The 16,433-nt window shown below is 35.6% G+C and overlaps 1 protein-coding gene across 1 annotated transcript in view; it reads left to right on the forward strand.

Annotated features, from left to right (window-relative positions):
• jmjd1ca (jumonji domain containing 1Ca) overlaps positions 1–16,433 on the forward strand; it is an 84,626-nt gene that overhangs the window by 23,079 nt on the left and 45,114 nt on the right. The window contains 1 exon segment of the mRNA XM_051132795.1: positions 13,409–13,522. Coding sequence (XP_050988752.1) covers positions 13,409–13,522 — 114 coding nt within the window.

The raw sequence follows: 16,433 nt of genomic DNA on the forward strand, positions 1-16,433 counted from the left end.
ATAAATTCATAATTCATGAATTCATAAAACTTAAACGAATTAATAATTAATTAACATTTTTACAATAATAGGGTGCTTTTTTCTCAAATTTCATGTATTTTTTTTCACAAATTCTTTAAATTTTATATAGGTGTAGTTTGTGTTTTAAGATTTAATTTTAAACTGTTGTTATCAAAAGAATTCATAAAATTTGTAATCATATTAAAAATACATTTATTTTATTTTATTTTATTTTTTTTATTTACACATTATATAATGTGCTGCAAAAAGGAGATTTACCCCAATAAAAAAAACTCCACCGCTCTTACTCTGAGACATGCAGAAAATTCAGACATCATGTTTCTTTCTGCGGTGTAAAAATCACACTATGTAGACACTAGTCAGTGTCGCAATTTGATCTGATTAATTGCACGGCTCTGCTTTTGATGTATTTAATCCAAAATGTGGCAAATTTCAAAGAGACTTCTGTGTGAGCTGTGCTTCATGTATTGCTACACAGTACTGAAAAATGGCTGTGACCTCACCGTCATAGAGTAAATTCTGTATTAGTGACTTGATTTTGCAATTCTGTTTGCGATTTCCACATGTTGGCCCTGTATGTTGGTATCCCTTTCATCTCATGCTTGTTTGTCTATGCATTTGTACTCATCTCACAATGTGTATGTGTGAGATTGAAGCCTCGGCAGGGCTCTATATTTAGCGTGCGCGCGTGTGTGTGTGTTTGAGACCCCCGCCCCCTCGCCTGTTCTTGGCACCGTGCCTGTAACGGTCTAACCACATGTCGACATCTACCACCAGACGTGCTCGCTCTCTCTCTCTCTCTCTCTCTCTCTCTCTCTCTCTCTTCTCTCACTCACTAATTCTCAGTCTCGCGCACACACACATTCACCCGGCAGTGTTTACATACGTGTCGGTGCTCTGCTGTGTGTTAGACGCACACACACACACGTGCTCTGTCTGTCTCTCTCTCTGATGATTCTGCTGTCAGTAATGGCAGGTGGTTAAATGGATCCAGGTTAAGAGATTATAAACTTGGGTGTGTGATGAGCTCCAGTCAGCGCCAATGATGTCATCATTTAGGAAGAGACAGGACCACACACACACGCACACACACTGATGTTTGTTTGCGTTGCGATTGCTTAGACTCAGGGTGCGTGTGCAGGGGAAACAGACACGCGCACACACATAGTGGTGCACACATGCTCATTTTTCCCAAATGTCGTTTTAATGAATCACAGCGGATTGAGGAAAGCCACAGACGAAGCATTAATCTCAAGTTCCTCACGAACCAACCTGAATTCACTTTGTTTCCAGGAATGAATCTGATGAAATTTGGACACATTGGTGGATAAAAGCTGGTGTTTCCACGTTCGTCCTTCATGGACGTCCTGTTCTGTCCTGCACCGGTTTGGTGTGTGTGTTTTTACAAGTGTGTGGTCACATCTTGTCTCTGTCAGTGAGCTGCCTACCCAGACTGTGTTTTTGGGTATCACAGGTTCTTTTGAACATTGGATTTGTATGTTCATATGTTCAAATCAGCATTTTTAGGCATCATATGTTTTTTTTTTTTTTTTGTGCTTGATTCAGCATTTTTGGGAATCATAGGTTCATTAAAATGTTGCATTTGGACATCTATGTGACATCCAAATGTGACCCTAGACCACAAAACCAGTAGCATGGGTTTATCTGTAGCAATAGCCAGTAATACATCGTATGAGTCTAAATTATTGATTTTGCTTGAATATTAAATAAAGATCATGTTCCAAGATATTTTCAAAATTTACTACTGTAAATATATCAAAACTTAATTTGTGATAAGTAATATGCATTGCTAAGAACTTCATTTAGACAACTTTAAAAGCTATTTTCCTCAGTATTTAGAATTTTTTTTTTTTTTTTTTTTTTTTGCACCCTCAGATTCCAGATTTTCAAATACTTGCATCTTGGCCAAATGTTCTCCTATCTTAATAAACCATAAATTAACAGGAAGCTTATTTATTCAGCTTTCAGATTCAAAAAACTGACCCTTATGACTGGTTTTGTTATCTAGAGTCACAAATCAGTGTTTTTGGGCCTCATATGTTCATTTGAACTTTCGGATTTGTAATTTTTTTTTTATATTTTATTCAGCATTTTGGTGAATCATAAGTTCATTCAAATGTTGGATTTGGATGTTCATATGCCCAAGTCAGTGTTTTGTGCCTCATATGTTCATTTGAACTTTCGAATTTGTAGTTTTTTATATTTGATTCAACATTTTGGAGATTTATATGTTCAAATTAATGTTTTTAGGCATCATATGTTTGTTTGAATGTTGGATTTATAATTTCTTGTATTTTATTTAGCATTTTGGTGAATCTTAGGTTCATTTAAATGTTGGATTTGGATGTTCATATGCCCATATCAGTGTTTTTGGGCCTCATATGTTCATGTGCACTTTCAGGTTTGTAATTTCTTACATTTTATACAGCATTTTAGTGAATCTTAAGTTTATTTAAATGTTGGATTTTGACATTTATATGTTCAAATCTGCATTTTTAAGCATCATATGTTTGTTTGAACATTGGATTTGTGCTTCCTTATATTTGATTCAGCATTTTGGGGAATCATAGCTCATTTGAATATTGGATTTGTAATTTCATATGTTTGAGTCAGGATTGTGAGGTATCATAATGCATTTGAATCTGCAGTTTAAATATTTGAATGTTCTGTTCAGCATTTTTGGGCGTTATGGATGCAACTAAATCTGCTGAACTCATTTTCGCAACTATAGTTGCATTAGAATGTTTGATTATGACATTTTGTTGTTCAAATGAGCATTTGTGAGAATCAGTTTCATTCATATGTTAGATTTGAATGTTCGTTTGGTTGGCATTTTTTAGGCTATTGTTGGATTGTTTGAACATTTTAATATTAATGTTCATATTTTTGATTCAGCATGTTTGGCTGTTATTTGTTCATTTGAACGTTCATACTGTATGTTTGATTCACCAGTTTAGGGCATTAGAGTGCATTTGAATCTTTAATGCAAATATTTGAATTTGGTGTGGTCAGCATTTTTTGGATGCATCTGAACATCCTTATGTTTGAATTAACATTTTTGAGAATCATAGTTTCATTCATACATTGGATTTAAATGTTTATATGCTTGACGCAGCATTTTTGGGCATTAGGTTGTTCAAACATTGGATTTGAACATTCATATGTATTAGGCACTTGATTCATTCTGCATGCATTTGAAAGTTCATTTTGAGTGTTTGATTCAGCAATTTCTGGCATCGTAAGTGCATTTGAATGTTTGAATGTATTTATAATGCCCAAAAGTGCTGTCCATGTTGCTCAGTCGTTTGGAGACACAGCCAGACATATCAGTCAGTCCATTAGCAAAACGAACCTCTAATGATTTTCATCTCTTACTGTAGTGCAATTTTTCATATTCATATTCAACACACACATACACATGCAGTTCTTCCTGCCAAATGACTAATCATTTGTGTGACTCAGTCAGGAAGTGACTCCATTACTATGTGGGTGTGTGTATGTCTGTGCGTCCATGTGTGTGTGTCTAAGTGAGAGAGAGAGTTGATGTCTCTGAATTGCTAACTCATTTGATCATTAAATTGAAAGTGTCTCTCTCTTTCTCTGTCCCTCTTTCTTGCTTTGTCCCTGACACTAACGAAAACAGAAAACAGGAACACACACACACACACAAAACAAGACTGTAGTTGTGGACGCCTGTCCAAGTTGCCATTAGCAACATCAGTTAAGCTAGTAATTTGGTGCTTGTGGAGGTAATAGGCAATGTGTGTGTGTTTAACTGGTGTCTAGAGAGACAAATATGACCTAGATCCACAGCAGAGAGCCTGTGTGTGTGTGTGTGTGGCAGAAAAGTTCATATACAAAGTTCTGTTTATGGCTGGCAAATTTGTTTTTGTGTGTAGATTACCACAAGTCTAGTGTGTGTGTTAGTTTTGTTTGTGTGTACAGCAGAGCAAAGGTCATGAATGATGTGTGTTTGTATTTTCTATTTATGGCTGGAAGATTTGTTTTTTACGCATACACATTTACCGCAGATCTAGGGTGTATGTGTGTGTAGGTGAGAGAGTCATTTCTGTGGAAGTGCATTCACTATTACTCACTCAGCTGGACATAAATTTACCCGCCACACACACACACACACACACACACACACTTTCTCTCTTACCCTGTTTCTCTGTAGCTCTCTCTTTCTCTCCCTCACACACACACACACACACACACACACACACACACACTGAGGCTCTGTCTGGCTCTTGGCTGTGTGTCAGCCACTTGGAGAGCCAAAACAAAGAGGGTTCTTACACACACACATGCACACACACATAAACAGAGCAAGAGAGTGAGAGGAGGAGAAAGAAAACCTCACCGTCCGTCTTTGTGCACGTTGGGAGATCTCTGAGGCCTACAAGCTTTGGTTTTTCTGTGTGTGAGCATTTGTCATGAAGCAAAGTGCGGGGATCAGCACTCATATTCCCAGGATGTCAGTTTTTTGTTTCCCTGAATATTTTTTAGGAGGCTTTATTTTCTTTAGGTACAGACTGAAACTTGTATCCTGTGACCGTAAGCGTCAATAAAACTAATTCCCACAACACATACATACACTTTGTATGTCATTTCCTCACTGTGCCATAAATTACTGTCAGAGAGACGTAGTTGTATTTTAACGGCTGAACTCAAAGGTAGGTCAACTAGCGCTCAATCTGAGGTCACGTCATGTGAAATATCATATCACAGTCTTTCTTATCACACTGCTGCAGTGTCAACTTTAATTGTGCATTAAAGTGAGTTCAACAACCTGACAGAAGCTAGTGAACCTTATGAACACAACAAGACTGACGGAAACTGATTTGTGATAGCTGCTTAACAGAGCTGGTGCATTTTAGTCAAACAATACCCAAAAGCTGGACTTTTAATACAATTTAAGATTTAAGAGGTAAGTTCTAAATTTGAGAGGTAAAATTATAGGAAAATGTGAAGAAAACAAATAAACAATCAAGATCCGCACACGACTCTACATCAAGCTAATAGTACTTCAAAAGTTCTTTATTAAATGCTGCATCAGAAGTCATAAAAATATGTGCAAAAAATGCAATAAAAGTGCAATAAATGTGCAAAAGTGCAAAACGTTTTGAGACAAAGCTCTTGGGGCACTGAGGAAGAGCTCTGTCTCGAAAACGTTTTGCACCTTTGCACATTTATTGCACTTTTTGCACGTATTTTTATGACCTCTGATGCAGCATTTAATAGAGAATTTTTGAAGAAGTATTAGCTTGATGTGAGGTGAGGTGAGTATCACTGATACCAATAATACTCATGTCTCTATAAAATATGACGTTTTTCCTGCCTCATATTTAATCATTGACTATAGCCAGTTAACATTTCAGTATAATTGAGAGCTATCAATATTGACATTTATAAGCCTTTAAAAGTTTACTTCTAATTTAAGTGAACTTAAAACAATCTTCACATAAACCCATTAAAAACTCTTAATGCCATAGATTAACCATTTTTGGTTCCCCAAAGAACCTTCAGTGAACAGTTCTTAAAAGAACAATTTTGAAGAACATTTTAAAATCTAAAGAACCTTTTTCCACTATAAAACACCTTTTCTGCATTTGAAAGGTTCCATGGATGTTCAAGGTTCTTTATGGAACAATTGATGCCAGTAAAGAACCTTTATTTTTAAGAGTGTATAAAAATATATAATAAAATATATTAAAAAAATATATAATAAATGTCATATTTAGTTACCTGTGCCCTTCAGCAAGTAGGTAATATACAGACATTGAATAAAGTTAGCAAACACTAAATTCTAAATTAAATATAGATGAATTCTTAAAGCTATAAAAGTTTCCTCTTTTGTCTTTTGTTGTTTGATTAATAGACATCACAGCAGCTGGATTATTAGCTTATTTGGCTGCTATTACTTTAAGAGCTGCCACTGTTGAACGACTGGCACGCATTGTATTTTCTAGAGACTCACTAGTCTCTACTTATTAGCTGACATGTTGAATCGGGTGTGTTAGATGAGGGAGACTTTGCTGAGGTGCTTCATGAAAGTTTTGAAAACCATTTCAGAGACACTTTCTTAAATGTGACTCATATACAAATATTACATGCATGCACAGTTTTAAGGCAGCTTTAATTGCCTTTTTGGCAACTTACTGACTTAACTGTCACTATAACTACAATATGGCATGCTAGTAATTTCCTTTGTGCTTTGATATGAAATGATACAGGCTACAATGCTCGCCAGCACCTTTGTGCAACTGAAGCTCACAGTACCTTTCCCGCACTTGTTTGACTAGCGAGTAGTGCTGAGGCAAAGTTGGAGTGCACGTCTGAAACGGCTCTTGTTTGATGTGGTTGCAAAGACATCCTGCGACTAAATAAATATATTCTTTTCAAGAAAAAAGAGACAGAAGCAGCAGTTGTGAGAGGGGTGGCCAACCCTAACTCTGCCCCTGCATTAATTGCATTAAATATTTTCAATGCGCTAAACTAAAAAACAGCACTAGTAATAACACATCCACAAACAGTATGTATTTAATTTAATGTAGATATAAGAGAAAAACCGCTCTTGATCTTTAGCAAAAAACACTCTTGGAAAAATAAAGGTATAAAGCATGAATCAAATTTTTCCATTATGAAAGATTTCTCATGAAAGACAGCTTGAGAGTTTGGAGGGATTTCAGCACTAAATCAGAGCAGTTTGAATGCAGTCAAGCACTAAAAAGAAAGTATTAGCTGAATCTCTTCATCAGAAATTCAAAGCAGAGGCAGTTCTTCATCCAGAACAAGCTCTGCGACTGCAGTCCCGCCAAGAGGGGAAAAAACAGACACGAAAGGTCACATTTACCCGAAAAGAGAGCAGAGAACAGAGCAGGACAACTCAGAAACGCTCTCTGTCTTGCTGTGAAACATCTAGAATCTCTCGAGCACTAGTTCTTCCCCAGAGGACAATATTGCTCACATCATAACTTGGTGATTCATTTAAAAATTCAACTTGTCTCAGATCGTTTTCTGAAAATTAAAATTCTTCAGGTGAAATATTGAGTAGCTCTAGAAAATTCAGGTGGCTAGCATAGATAATATGGTCTTGGGAGGATTTGATGATAAATACTGAAAGTCGACGTGTCTAGCTTGTGACCACAGTACGAGACATTTGTTCTTCTGAAACTCGTGAAGAGACGTGAGTTTCCTGGATCTTTTCTCAGAAGTCAAATCTGACTAGACTTCTCAAAATCTACATTTGTGATTTTTCTTCCTGTTGAGCACTAATTTAGTACAGTAGAGTGAAACACGCATGTTATTTACAGAAGGGACGAGCTGAAATTGATCCTGCTTGGGTTGAAGAGCAGCTACTGTGGCGAGACACGTGTCAGTATGTCATAGCCCAGGGTCAGTGATTAACACTGCTGTTATTCCCCCAGCGTCTCTCTCTCTCTGTCATTGGGTGTGGACTGATATGACATTTACCATCTAACTGTTGCTGTTTTATCTCTGTTTATTCAATCAGCAGTGACTCCTGCTTGTGTTTGATTGTCCCTCTGTGTATTTGTGTGTGTGGGTGGGTGTGTGTGTGTGTGTGTGCGCACTCTGACCTATTTTATTAAGTATTCCTAAATGTGGCTTTGTGCTGAGCAGATGTTTCTAATTACATACACACATCCTTCTTCACGCAAAATATAAACAGTCTCGAATGCGAATATAGACGCTCATGCATTCCCTCACACACACAAAAACACTCTGTCCCTCAGAGCATGTGTAGAGACAGACTCAAGCAGCTTTAAAGGCTTAATGAAGTCTTAATGTTCCACACACACACACACACTAAAACCATGGCAACACTGTGCGCTCTGCCAAGAGTGAGGGTGTATGGCCGTGCTTCAGCAGGTGTGTGACCTAGATTGTGTTTGCGAGAGAGAAATGAAAGGACAGAGGGAGAGAGGGGAAAGTAGTTGTGTGTGTGTGTGTGTGTTCACTGTAAAAGAGGCTTCCAGAGTTTGATCACGTGTGCATTTGTGATCCAGATTTTGATCTTGCGATGAATGCGATGCGTGTGGTTCATGTTTTGCCTACGCTGTGGTGATCAAATGTCACCACAAGGGCCGTAAAGCATGAAATTACCTACATTGTGGGAACCAGTCAAAGGTTCTCATGAGAAAAATGGCCTTTAAATGCACTTATGGATGCTAGTTGCTGCCACAGAGTTCCGAAAATAAAATAGTAACCTTTTTTTTTTTTTTACAATTATGACTTTATAGCTCAGAATATTGACTTTTTTCATGTAATTGTGACTTTGTTTCTCCCAGCTGTGGCTTTATGTCTTGCAACTAAGACCTAAAGGGAGAGTTCCCCCCGAAAATTAAAATTCTGTCATCATTTGCTCACTTCATGTCGTTTCAAACCTGTATGGGTTTTCTTTCTTCTGTGGAGCATATAAACTATATTTTTAGAAATTTCTCATCAGTTGTTTCTACAATGGAAGTTAATGGTGACCAACATTCTTTAAAGGTACAGTGTGTAATATTTACGAGGATCTGTTAACAAAAATGCAATATAATATGCACAATAATCTTTTCAGAGGTGTATAAAGACTGTACATAATGAACCGCTATGTTTTATTACCTTAAAATGAACCATTTCTATTTACATACACTCCCCTCCAAAAGTTTGGAAACACCCACGCAAAGTGTGTTTTTGGACAATTAAGCAAAATACTTATCATTTTTTGGTGCAAATACATTAAAATAACTTGACATTATCATTGAAGAGCAGCAATAATCATTTTCATTTTCATTACATAATAATGGCAATATATACATGTCAAAGTCAGACATGCCACTTTGCCAACTGTGATGCCTGGCTACTGGCTTAAACTTGGCCCAGGTTTTTTAAAGATTTTTGTGTCTGCACACCTTAATAGCTTCAACGATTGATTGCCAGTTAAGTTTAGAATACAATGAATTTAGGCCCAGATTATGCAGAGCTGTAATAGCTGCTAATGGTGGATATTTTGATGAATCGAAAATTTATGTTTTTTTCTATGTATAAACTGTTTATGTAATAAAATATGTTTTCGTAGTTTGTGCTGTCCCTTATCAGTGCAAAATTATCACAAATTAAAAGGGATTCATGCCAATATTGTCCAAAACCCCACTTTTCTAGGGTGTTTCCAAACTTTTGGAGGGCAGTGTACATGGCGGGTCTGCTTACATTGAAGTTGCTATTTTGCACCGCCTTTCTACAGTAGCCCTAAACAGACAAACTTGTCTACAGAGCGTGATTTTGTCTCTATGTTCTTGCGAATAAAACACTGACACGATGAACAAGTAACAGTAATATTTACAATCACATATTGTTTTGCTGAATAATTAATTAAATATAGTTGCTTAATTTACCGTTGTAAAGAAACCGATCTACATAAATGCGTCTATGTTCGCGCAAATCATTCATGATCCAGCTGAACTTACAGCAGAAGTTAGTATAAGAGTTTTTTTTTATGAATCTCTGCAATCACCTTTCCTAATAATGTACTAGTTAGCAAGTTTAGCGGCTAAATGCGGCTAAAGAAAACATGCTCGTTACTCCACAGAGAGAAGAGAGTGGCGGGGCAAGCAGAGCTCATTAACATTTTAAAGCAGCCTCGACCAGAACAGGATGATTTTTGCAGAGCTCATTTTGACAAGGTGAAAAGGATGTTGTTTTACACAACAATTAAGAATTTTTAACCAAAGTATATTATGGACCCTAAAGAATCATATCAACTTATGGAAAAATGGGCATCCGATGACCCCTTTAAACTTGCTACGTAGGGATAACTGAACAGACATTTATTTTAAAGTGCAAAGTATTCAAAATGTGTAAATAAAGCTCCATAAAAAAAACTTACTGGCATTTTTACAACTCTGTGTTGTAAGTGTGACTTCTCGGGTCATCAAAAGTTCTACACACATTGCAGTCTTTACACACACTGGTGAGTGCTACGTTTAGGGTTGAGGGACAGTAGAAGTCAATGCAAAGTTCTCAGCGTGATTGGAAATGGTATGTGAGTTATTAAACAGACATGCGTGGACTGAAGGTGGAGTGGATCTCATTTAAGTTTATGATTAGACTAAGATTGGACTTCGTTTTTTGGCCAGCCGCAGCCTTTGTGCTATCACGCTCCAGACAGTGGTTTACTCTTGCATGGACACCTTACACAATACATTAATGATTTTCATTAGTGATGGCTTGATATGGATTTTTAATAGCCATTGCTGATATATCTGCAGTGGAGGACGGATGAAGGACAATATGCTGGCAATATATGCTAATATATTATAAATATTTCAATTAATGCTGGGAAATGACACACAGTTAAAATAACTGAAATGCATTTGACACAATATTTACTTAAAATACACCTCCATTTAAAAATTTGTGGTTTATTTGATCAAAAATATGGATAGAACTTTTTCTGTTTTAACATAGTTTAAAATTGTATTTATTCCTGTAAAGGTAAAACTGAATTTTCAGCCTTTACTCCAGTCTTCAGTGTCACATGAGCCTTCAGAAATCTTTTATAACATTCTAAATGTTTTTACTCTCACTGTTTTACTACTACATTTGTTAAAACTGGCCAATGACGTCACACACAATCTGGCCGAATATCAACCTGGTTGATCACTTCACTTAGGATTCTTTTATGTATAGTATTTTAAATTACTCTATTCATCTGTTAGTGTGTGCATGCATTAAATGTGTTTACTCTGCCCAGATTAATGTCGTGGTGAAGTCGATATGCTGTTTCTGCAAAAGAATGTTTGTCCTGACTGTTTGTCCTTTCTCTCTGTCTGCCTCACTGACAGAACAGAGTCTCAAACCACAGTGCGGTAAACGTGTGTAACTGTGTGCGGTGTGTGCGACAGTGTATGTGAGTGCGCTGCACACAGTAGAGTGTCTAAAAATAGCTCACACGCGTTCTGTTTGTCCCCTTACCCTCCAGCTCATGGTTTATGAGTCACACACACACATACATAGTCAGACTGGCACACAGTACTTGTGAATTGAGGTTTTGGATGACTGATGTTTGGCTCCTTACAAGTCATCACATGCAGCAGGCCACTGCAAAAGCACACACATATTTGTTTTTCTCTCTCGTTGGGGACTTTCCATTGATTTCCGTTGTTTTTAATTCGAGGTAATGATAGTTTTTATTCATTTTGGACATAAACCTAACCTCAGCCTTTTTGCATTTTTATTTAGGACATAATTTATTATATTTATGAAGTCATTCTGCGTGTTGGCTGGACATTTGGTCCACACAATGTAGGCCAAACCTGACCCACACACGCGTATGCACATCCCATAACACTGTGGCCGCATGTAGATTGGGTTTCACGTCAGGATACCTCAGACACATGAAAATTGTTGTGTTGCATAATACACATCGACTTACATGAGTTCACACATACACACACACACACACACACACACACACAAAACAGGCAGCCAGACATGGAAACTTTGAGTGTGCTGGCCTAGTATTTATATAAATAGAAACCGTGCATAGAGAATATGACTTGATCAATGAAAGATTAACTGTATTGTCACAAGATATTTGCTCACACACGCACATTGGTCAGTCTAACAATGTGCAGGGTTTGTCATACTTACTGTATGTACTGTGTGTAATTCATCTGCTAACTACTACATAGTGCATATGTCGATGACTTAACTTTCTTAATTGCTGTTTTGGTTGTTAATTCCTGTTTTAAAATGCATTTCAAGTTGGTTGAACACGCAGTGATTCAGCTTATATCATAATGAAGAAAAAAAGCTACACTGAAAGAAGAAACAATACCATTAAAATATTGTCTAAATGTTAACCGTTGGTAAGATTTTAAAATGTTTTTGAAAGAAATCTCTTATGCTCACAAAGGGTGCATTTATTTATTAAAAAACAGTAAAATAGTATTGTGAAAGATTATTACAGATTAAAATGACTTATTTTTATTATAATATACACTGCCGTTCAAAAGTTTGGGATCAGTAAGTCTTGTCATGTTTTTAAAGAAGTCTCTTATGCTCATCAAGACTACATTGATCAAAAATACAGGAAAAAAACAATAATACTGCGAAATGTTATTACAATAAAAAATAATGGTTTTTATTTTAATATACTTTAAAATATAATTTATTCTTGTGATGCAAAGGTGAATTTTCATCAGCTGTTACTCCAGTCTTAAGTGTCACATGATCCTTCAGAAATCATTCTAATATGCTGATTTATTGTCAATGTTGAGAACATGTTGTGCTGCTTAATATTTTTTTAGAACCTGCGATTCTTTTTTCATGATTCTTTATCAATAAAAGGTTAAAAAGAACAGCATTTATTTAAAATAGAAAGGTTTTCTAACAATACACTGTTCAGAAGTTTGGGGTCGGTACATTTGTATTCTTTTTTTTTTTTTAAGAAATGAATACTTTTATCACCAAAGATGTGTTACATTAATAAAAAGTGATAGCATAGATTTAATATAAAAAATATTAAAAAGATTTAATATTTTGAATAAATGCTGTTCCTTTTTAACTTGTTATTCAAAGAATTTTGAAAAAGAATCACAGGTTCCAAAAAAATATTTGCAGCACAACTGTTTCCAACACTGATAATATTAATAGTAATAATAATAAACTAATAATAAATCAGCATATTAGAATGATTTCTGAAGGATCATGTGACACTTAAGACTGGAGTAACTGGAGGAAAATGTAGCTTTGCATCACAGGAATAAATAATATTTTAAAGTATATTAAAATAAAAACCATTATTTTATATTGTAATAACATTTTACAATATTACTGTTTTTTTTTCTGAATTTTTGATCAAATAAATGCAGCCTTGATGAGCATAAGAACCGTCTTTAAAAACCATTCAAAATCTTACTGATCCCAAACTTTTGAGCGGCAGTGTATATTAAAATGTAATTTATTCAGCTGAATTTTCAGATACTCCAGTCTTCAGGGTTATGTGATTATTCTAATATGCTCAAAAAAAGTTTCCAGTGGTCAAATGACCATGCATGAACAAGCATAAAAAAGATAAAATGGGAAATTCTGTTAAATGGAGAACCTTAGGCCTGCAGAGCACACAAAACTGTGCGTCAAGCTCAAAAACTCTCTTGAAATATCAGATAATTCTATTTTTGTAAAAATAAGTCATTTATGAGGGTTGTAAAGAGTACTTTATTCATTTTTTTTAACAATAATGTTTTAAATGAACAGTCACATGAGTTCAAGACTGGCTGGTTTATGATGACTTCTGGACTATGATTGTCTTCTGTTGAACTTACAAAGCTGATTGGTTGTGATATTTGTTTAACAGAGATTCCGGCCTCTGATTGGTCAGTCATGCGTAGGAGGCTGGACAGTGGTGGAGTTTATCTCTGACAGACAACTGGAGTTCTACACAGAGAAGGAGGAGCTCCAGCCATTCGAGGTGTGTGCGCAAGTTATTATTATACATGTGTGTGGGTGTTTTGTTGTTGCATTTCTGTAACTATGTATGATTGACATTGATTATATCACAGTGTGATAAAATTACAGCCCGCTGCATATAAAAAGTTTTGTTTAAATGTAGAGGGTTTAGAAAGAAGCTGAGTCTTTTATGACATAAAATATCAATATAAAAACATTAAATATAATGAATAAGAGCGAAGGTATACTAAAATATATGATTGCATTGACAGCATGAAATAATTCATTTAGCCTTTTCTTATCCCCCTTCACAGTTTATGCTCATAAAATAATAGAGTGAATTTTATTTACCCTCAACACCACCATATTTAATAAACCTCCATGCTCAGTCTCTCTTTCTTGCTCTAGGTGTTACATTTTTTGCCGAAGATGTGATTTGTGTCGTTGCTTTCTCAGACCTCCTCATAAAAGTGTGATGTATGATGACATTTCCCAGTCATTACTAGTTTAATTAGTCTGTGTTTGTAGTGCCGGTTAGCGTTTGTGAGAGCGCCTTCAGGAACATATGTCCCAGACAGTCTGTTTAATTGCAAATTACCGACTCATCCCATGGCAATGAAAAAAAAAAAGTGATAAAACTTGTTGAATAATGAGATTTATATTCGCTACATGGCTGAAAGTCAATTTAAATGTATCTTTCCAGGGTAAACACTGTTGGAAAATATCATTACGATGTAAACTCAGGGATATAAGTTTAGGTTTTTAAATATTTTTGAATATGCTCACCAAGGCTGCATTTGATTAAAAAATGTAAAAGAACATAATTTAATGGAAAAGTTTTTGTAACAATGAGAAACTTTTTACTGTCAGTTTGAATTAATTTGATGTGTCCATGCTGATGTGCATCCTATTTTTATTATTTTTTTACTGACCCCAAACTTATGTAATGTACGTGTACATTATGTATAGTACATTTAATGGAAATAATGAGGCCATGAATGTACAGCTGCTTGTGGTTGGGAAATGAGAATCACATGACAAAAGTCATGTTTTTTTTTTAGTGCTAAAAAGTCTTTTGCATTTCAAAGTAAATTTACTGCATGGCATGTAAAAAAAAAAAACTCCATGATCAAATATTTCTCCCACACAATTATGTTGGTTATGTGCTGAAGGGGTTAAATCTGTTTAGTATTGTGTAATGTATGTTAGAGTGTGTTTTCGAGCTTATTCTCAATGTGAATTCAGCGGTGTGTGTTTTTGTAAAGGGTGTGTAATTAGCTGCAGACACATGCTCCTCACTCTTTACATACTCCTGCAGGCTGTGTTTGTTTATCGTAATAACATGGCGCAATCATATAATTTAGTGCAGGAGAAGACACTATGACACACAGGACTGTAGCCCTCTGCGAAAAACTGTTTACATTCACTGTGAGCTGTGGAGAAACACATACACACACACACACCACTGCATCATTTCATCACTCCCGGTCTCTGATGCCTGTGGATGGATGATAAAAGAAAGACCCCCTCTCTTTCATCTGTGTGTGTGTGTGTGTGTGTCTGTGTAGAGGGGGAACTGTGAGGCTGTGAGAAAGAAACACAAGGCAGAGGGAGGAGAAGCATTAGAGAGAGAGAGAGAGAGAGAGAGAGAGAGAGAGAGAGAGAGAGAGTGTCTGGATAAAGCACTGGCACATGACACTGATGTGTTCTGAATGCTGCAGTTCTGTATATTCTGTGAGGAACAGACTCTAAACCCACAAGCCTGCCTCTACTCTGATCCTACATTCTATTTGATTCTATTCTATTCTATTCTATTCTATTCTATTAGTCTAGTCTAGTCTAGTCTATTCTACTTAACCTTATTCCATTCAAGCCCAATCTAATTCTGTGCAACTGTACTTTACTACATTCTTTTTTGTGTGTGCCTGCTTATACTCCATTCATTTATGCTGTTTTCTATTTTATTCTATTCTGTGTTTTATTTAATTCTGCTCTACTCCACTGTACTTAGATAAATTTTATTTTGTACATTGTTCTTGCTTGCTTTATTCTATTCTATTCTGTTCTGTTCTATTCTATTCTGTTCTACTGAACTTTATTTATTTCTATTTAAGCCCATTCTAATTCTGTGCAACTGAAATTTCATTTTGTACATTGTTTTTGCCTCCTTTATTCTCTATTCTATTCTATTCTATTCTATTCTATTCTATTCTATTCTATTCTGTTCTGTTCTATTCTCCCAAACTTTAATTCCATTCAAGCCCCTTCTAATTCTGTGCAACTGTACTTTACTATGTTCTTTTTTGTGCATACCTCCTTGTACTCCACTCATTTATGCTGTTTTCTACTTTATTCTATTTAATTCTGCTCTGCTTCACTGGTTTTAGGTAAATTTCATTTTGTACACTGTTCTTGCCTACTTTATTCTATAAAATATTCTTTATTCTGTTCTATTCTACTCTATTGAATTCTATTCTATTCTATTCTATTCTACTGAACTTTATTCAATTCCATTCATGCCCATTCTGTGTATCTATACTTTACTACATTCTTTTTTTGTGCATAGCTGTACTCTACTGAGCTGTGCTCATTTATGCTGTTTTCTACTTTATTCTATTCTGTTCTGTACTGTTCTATTTAATTCTGCTCTACTCCACTGTACTTGGCTAAATGTTATTTTGTACATTGTTCTATTCTATTCTATTCTATTCTATTCTATTCTACTGAACTTTATTTAATTCCATTCAAGCCCATTCTAATTCTGTGCAACTGCACTTTACTACACTCTACTGCTCTATTCCACAGTGCTTAGTTAAATTTAATTTTGTACTTTGGTCTTGCCTACTTTATAGTCTGTTCTATTCTATTCTACTGAACTTTATTTAATTCTGTTCAAGTCCATTCTAATTTGGTGCAACAGCATATATTCTATT

The sequence above is a fragment of the Labeo rohita genome, chromosome 17, assembly GCF_022985175.1.
Source record: "Labeo rohita strain BAU-BD-2019 chromosome 17, IGBB_LRoh.1.0, whole genome shotgun sequence".
Lineage (NCBI taxonomy): Eukaryota > Metazoa > Chordata > Actinopteri > Cypriniformes > Cyprinidae > Labeo > Labeo rohita.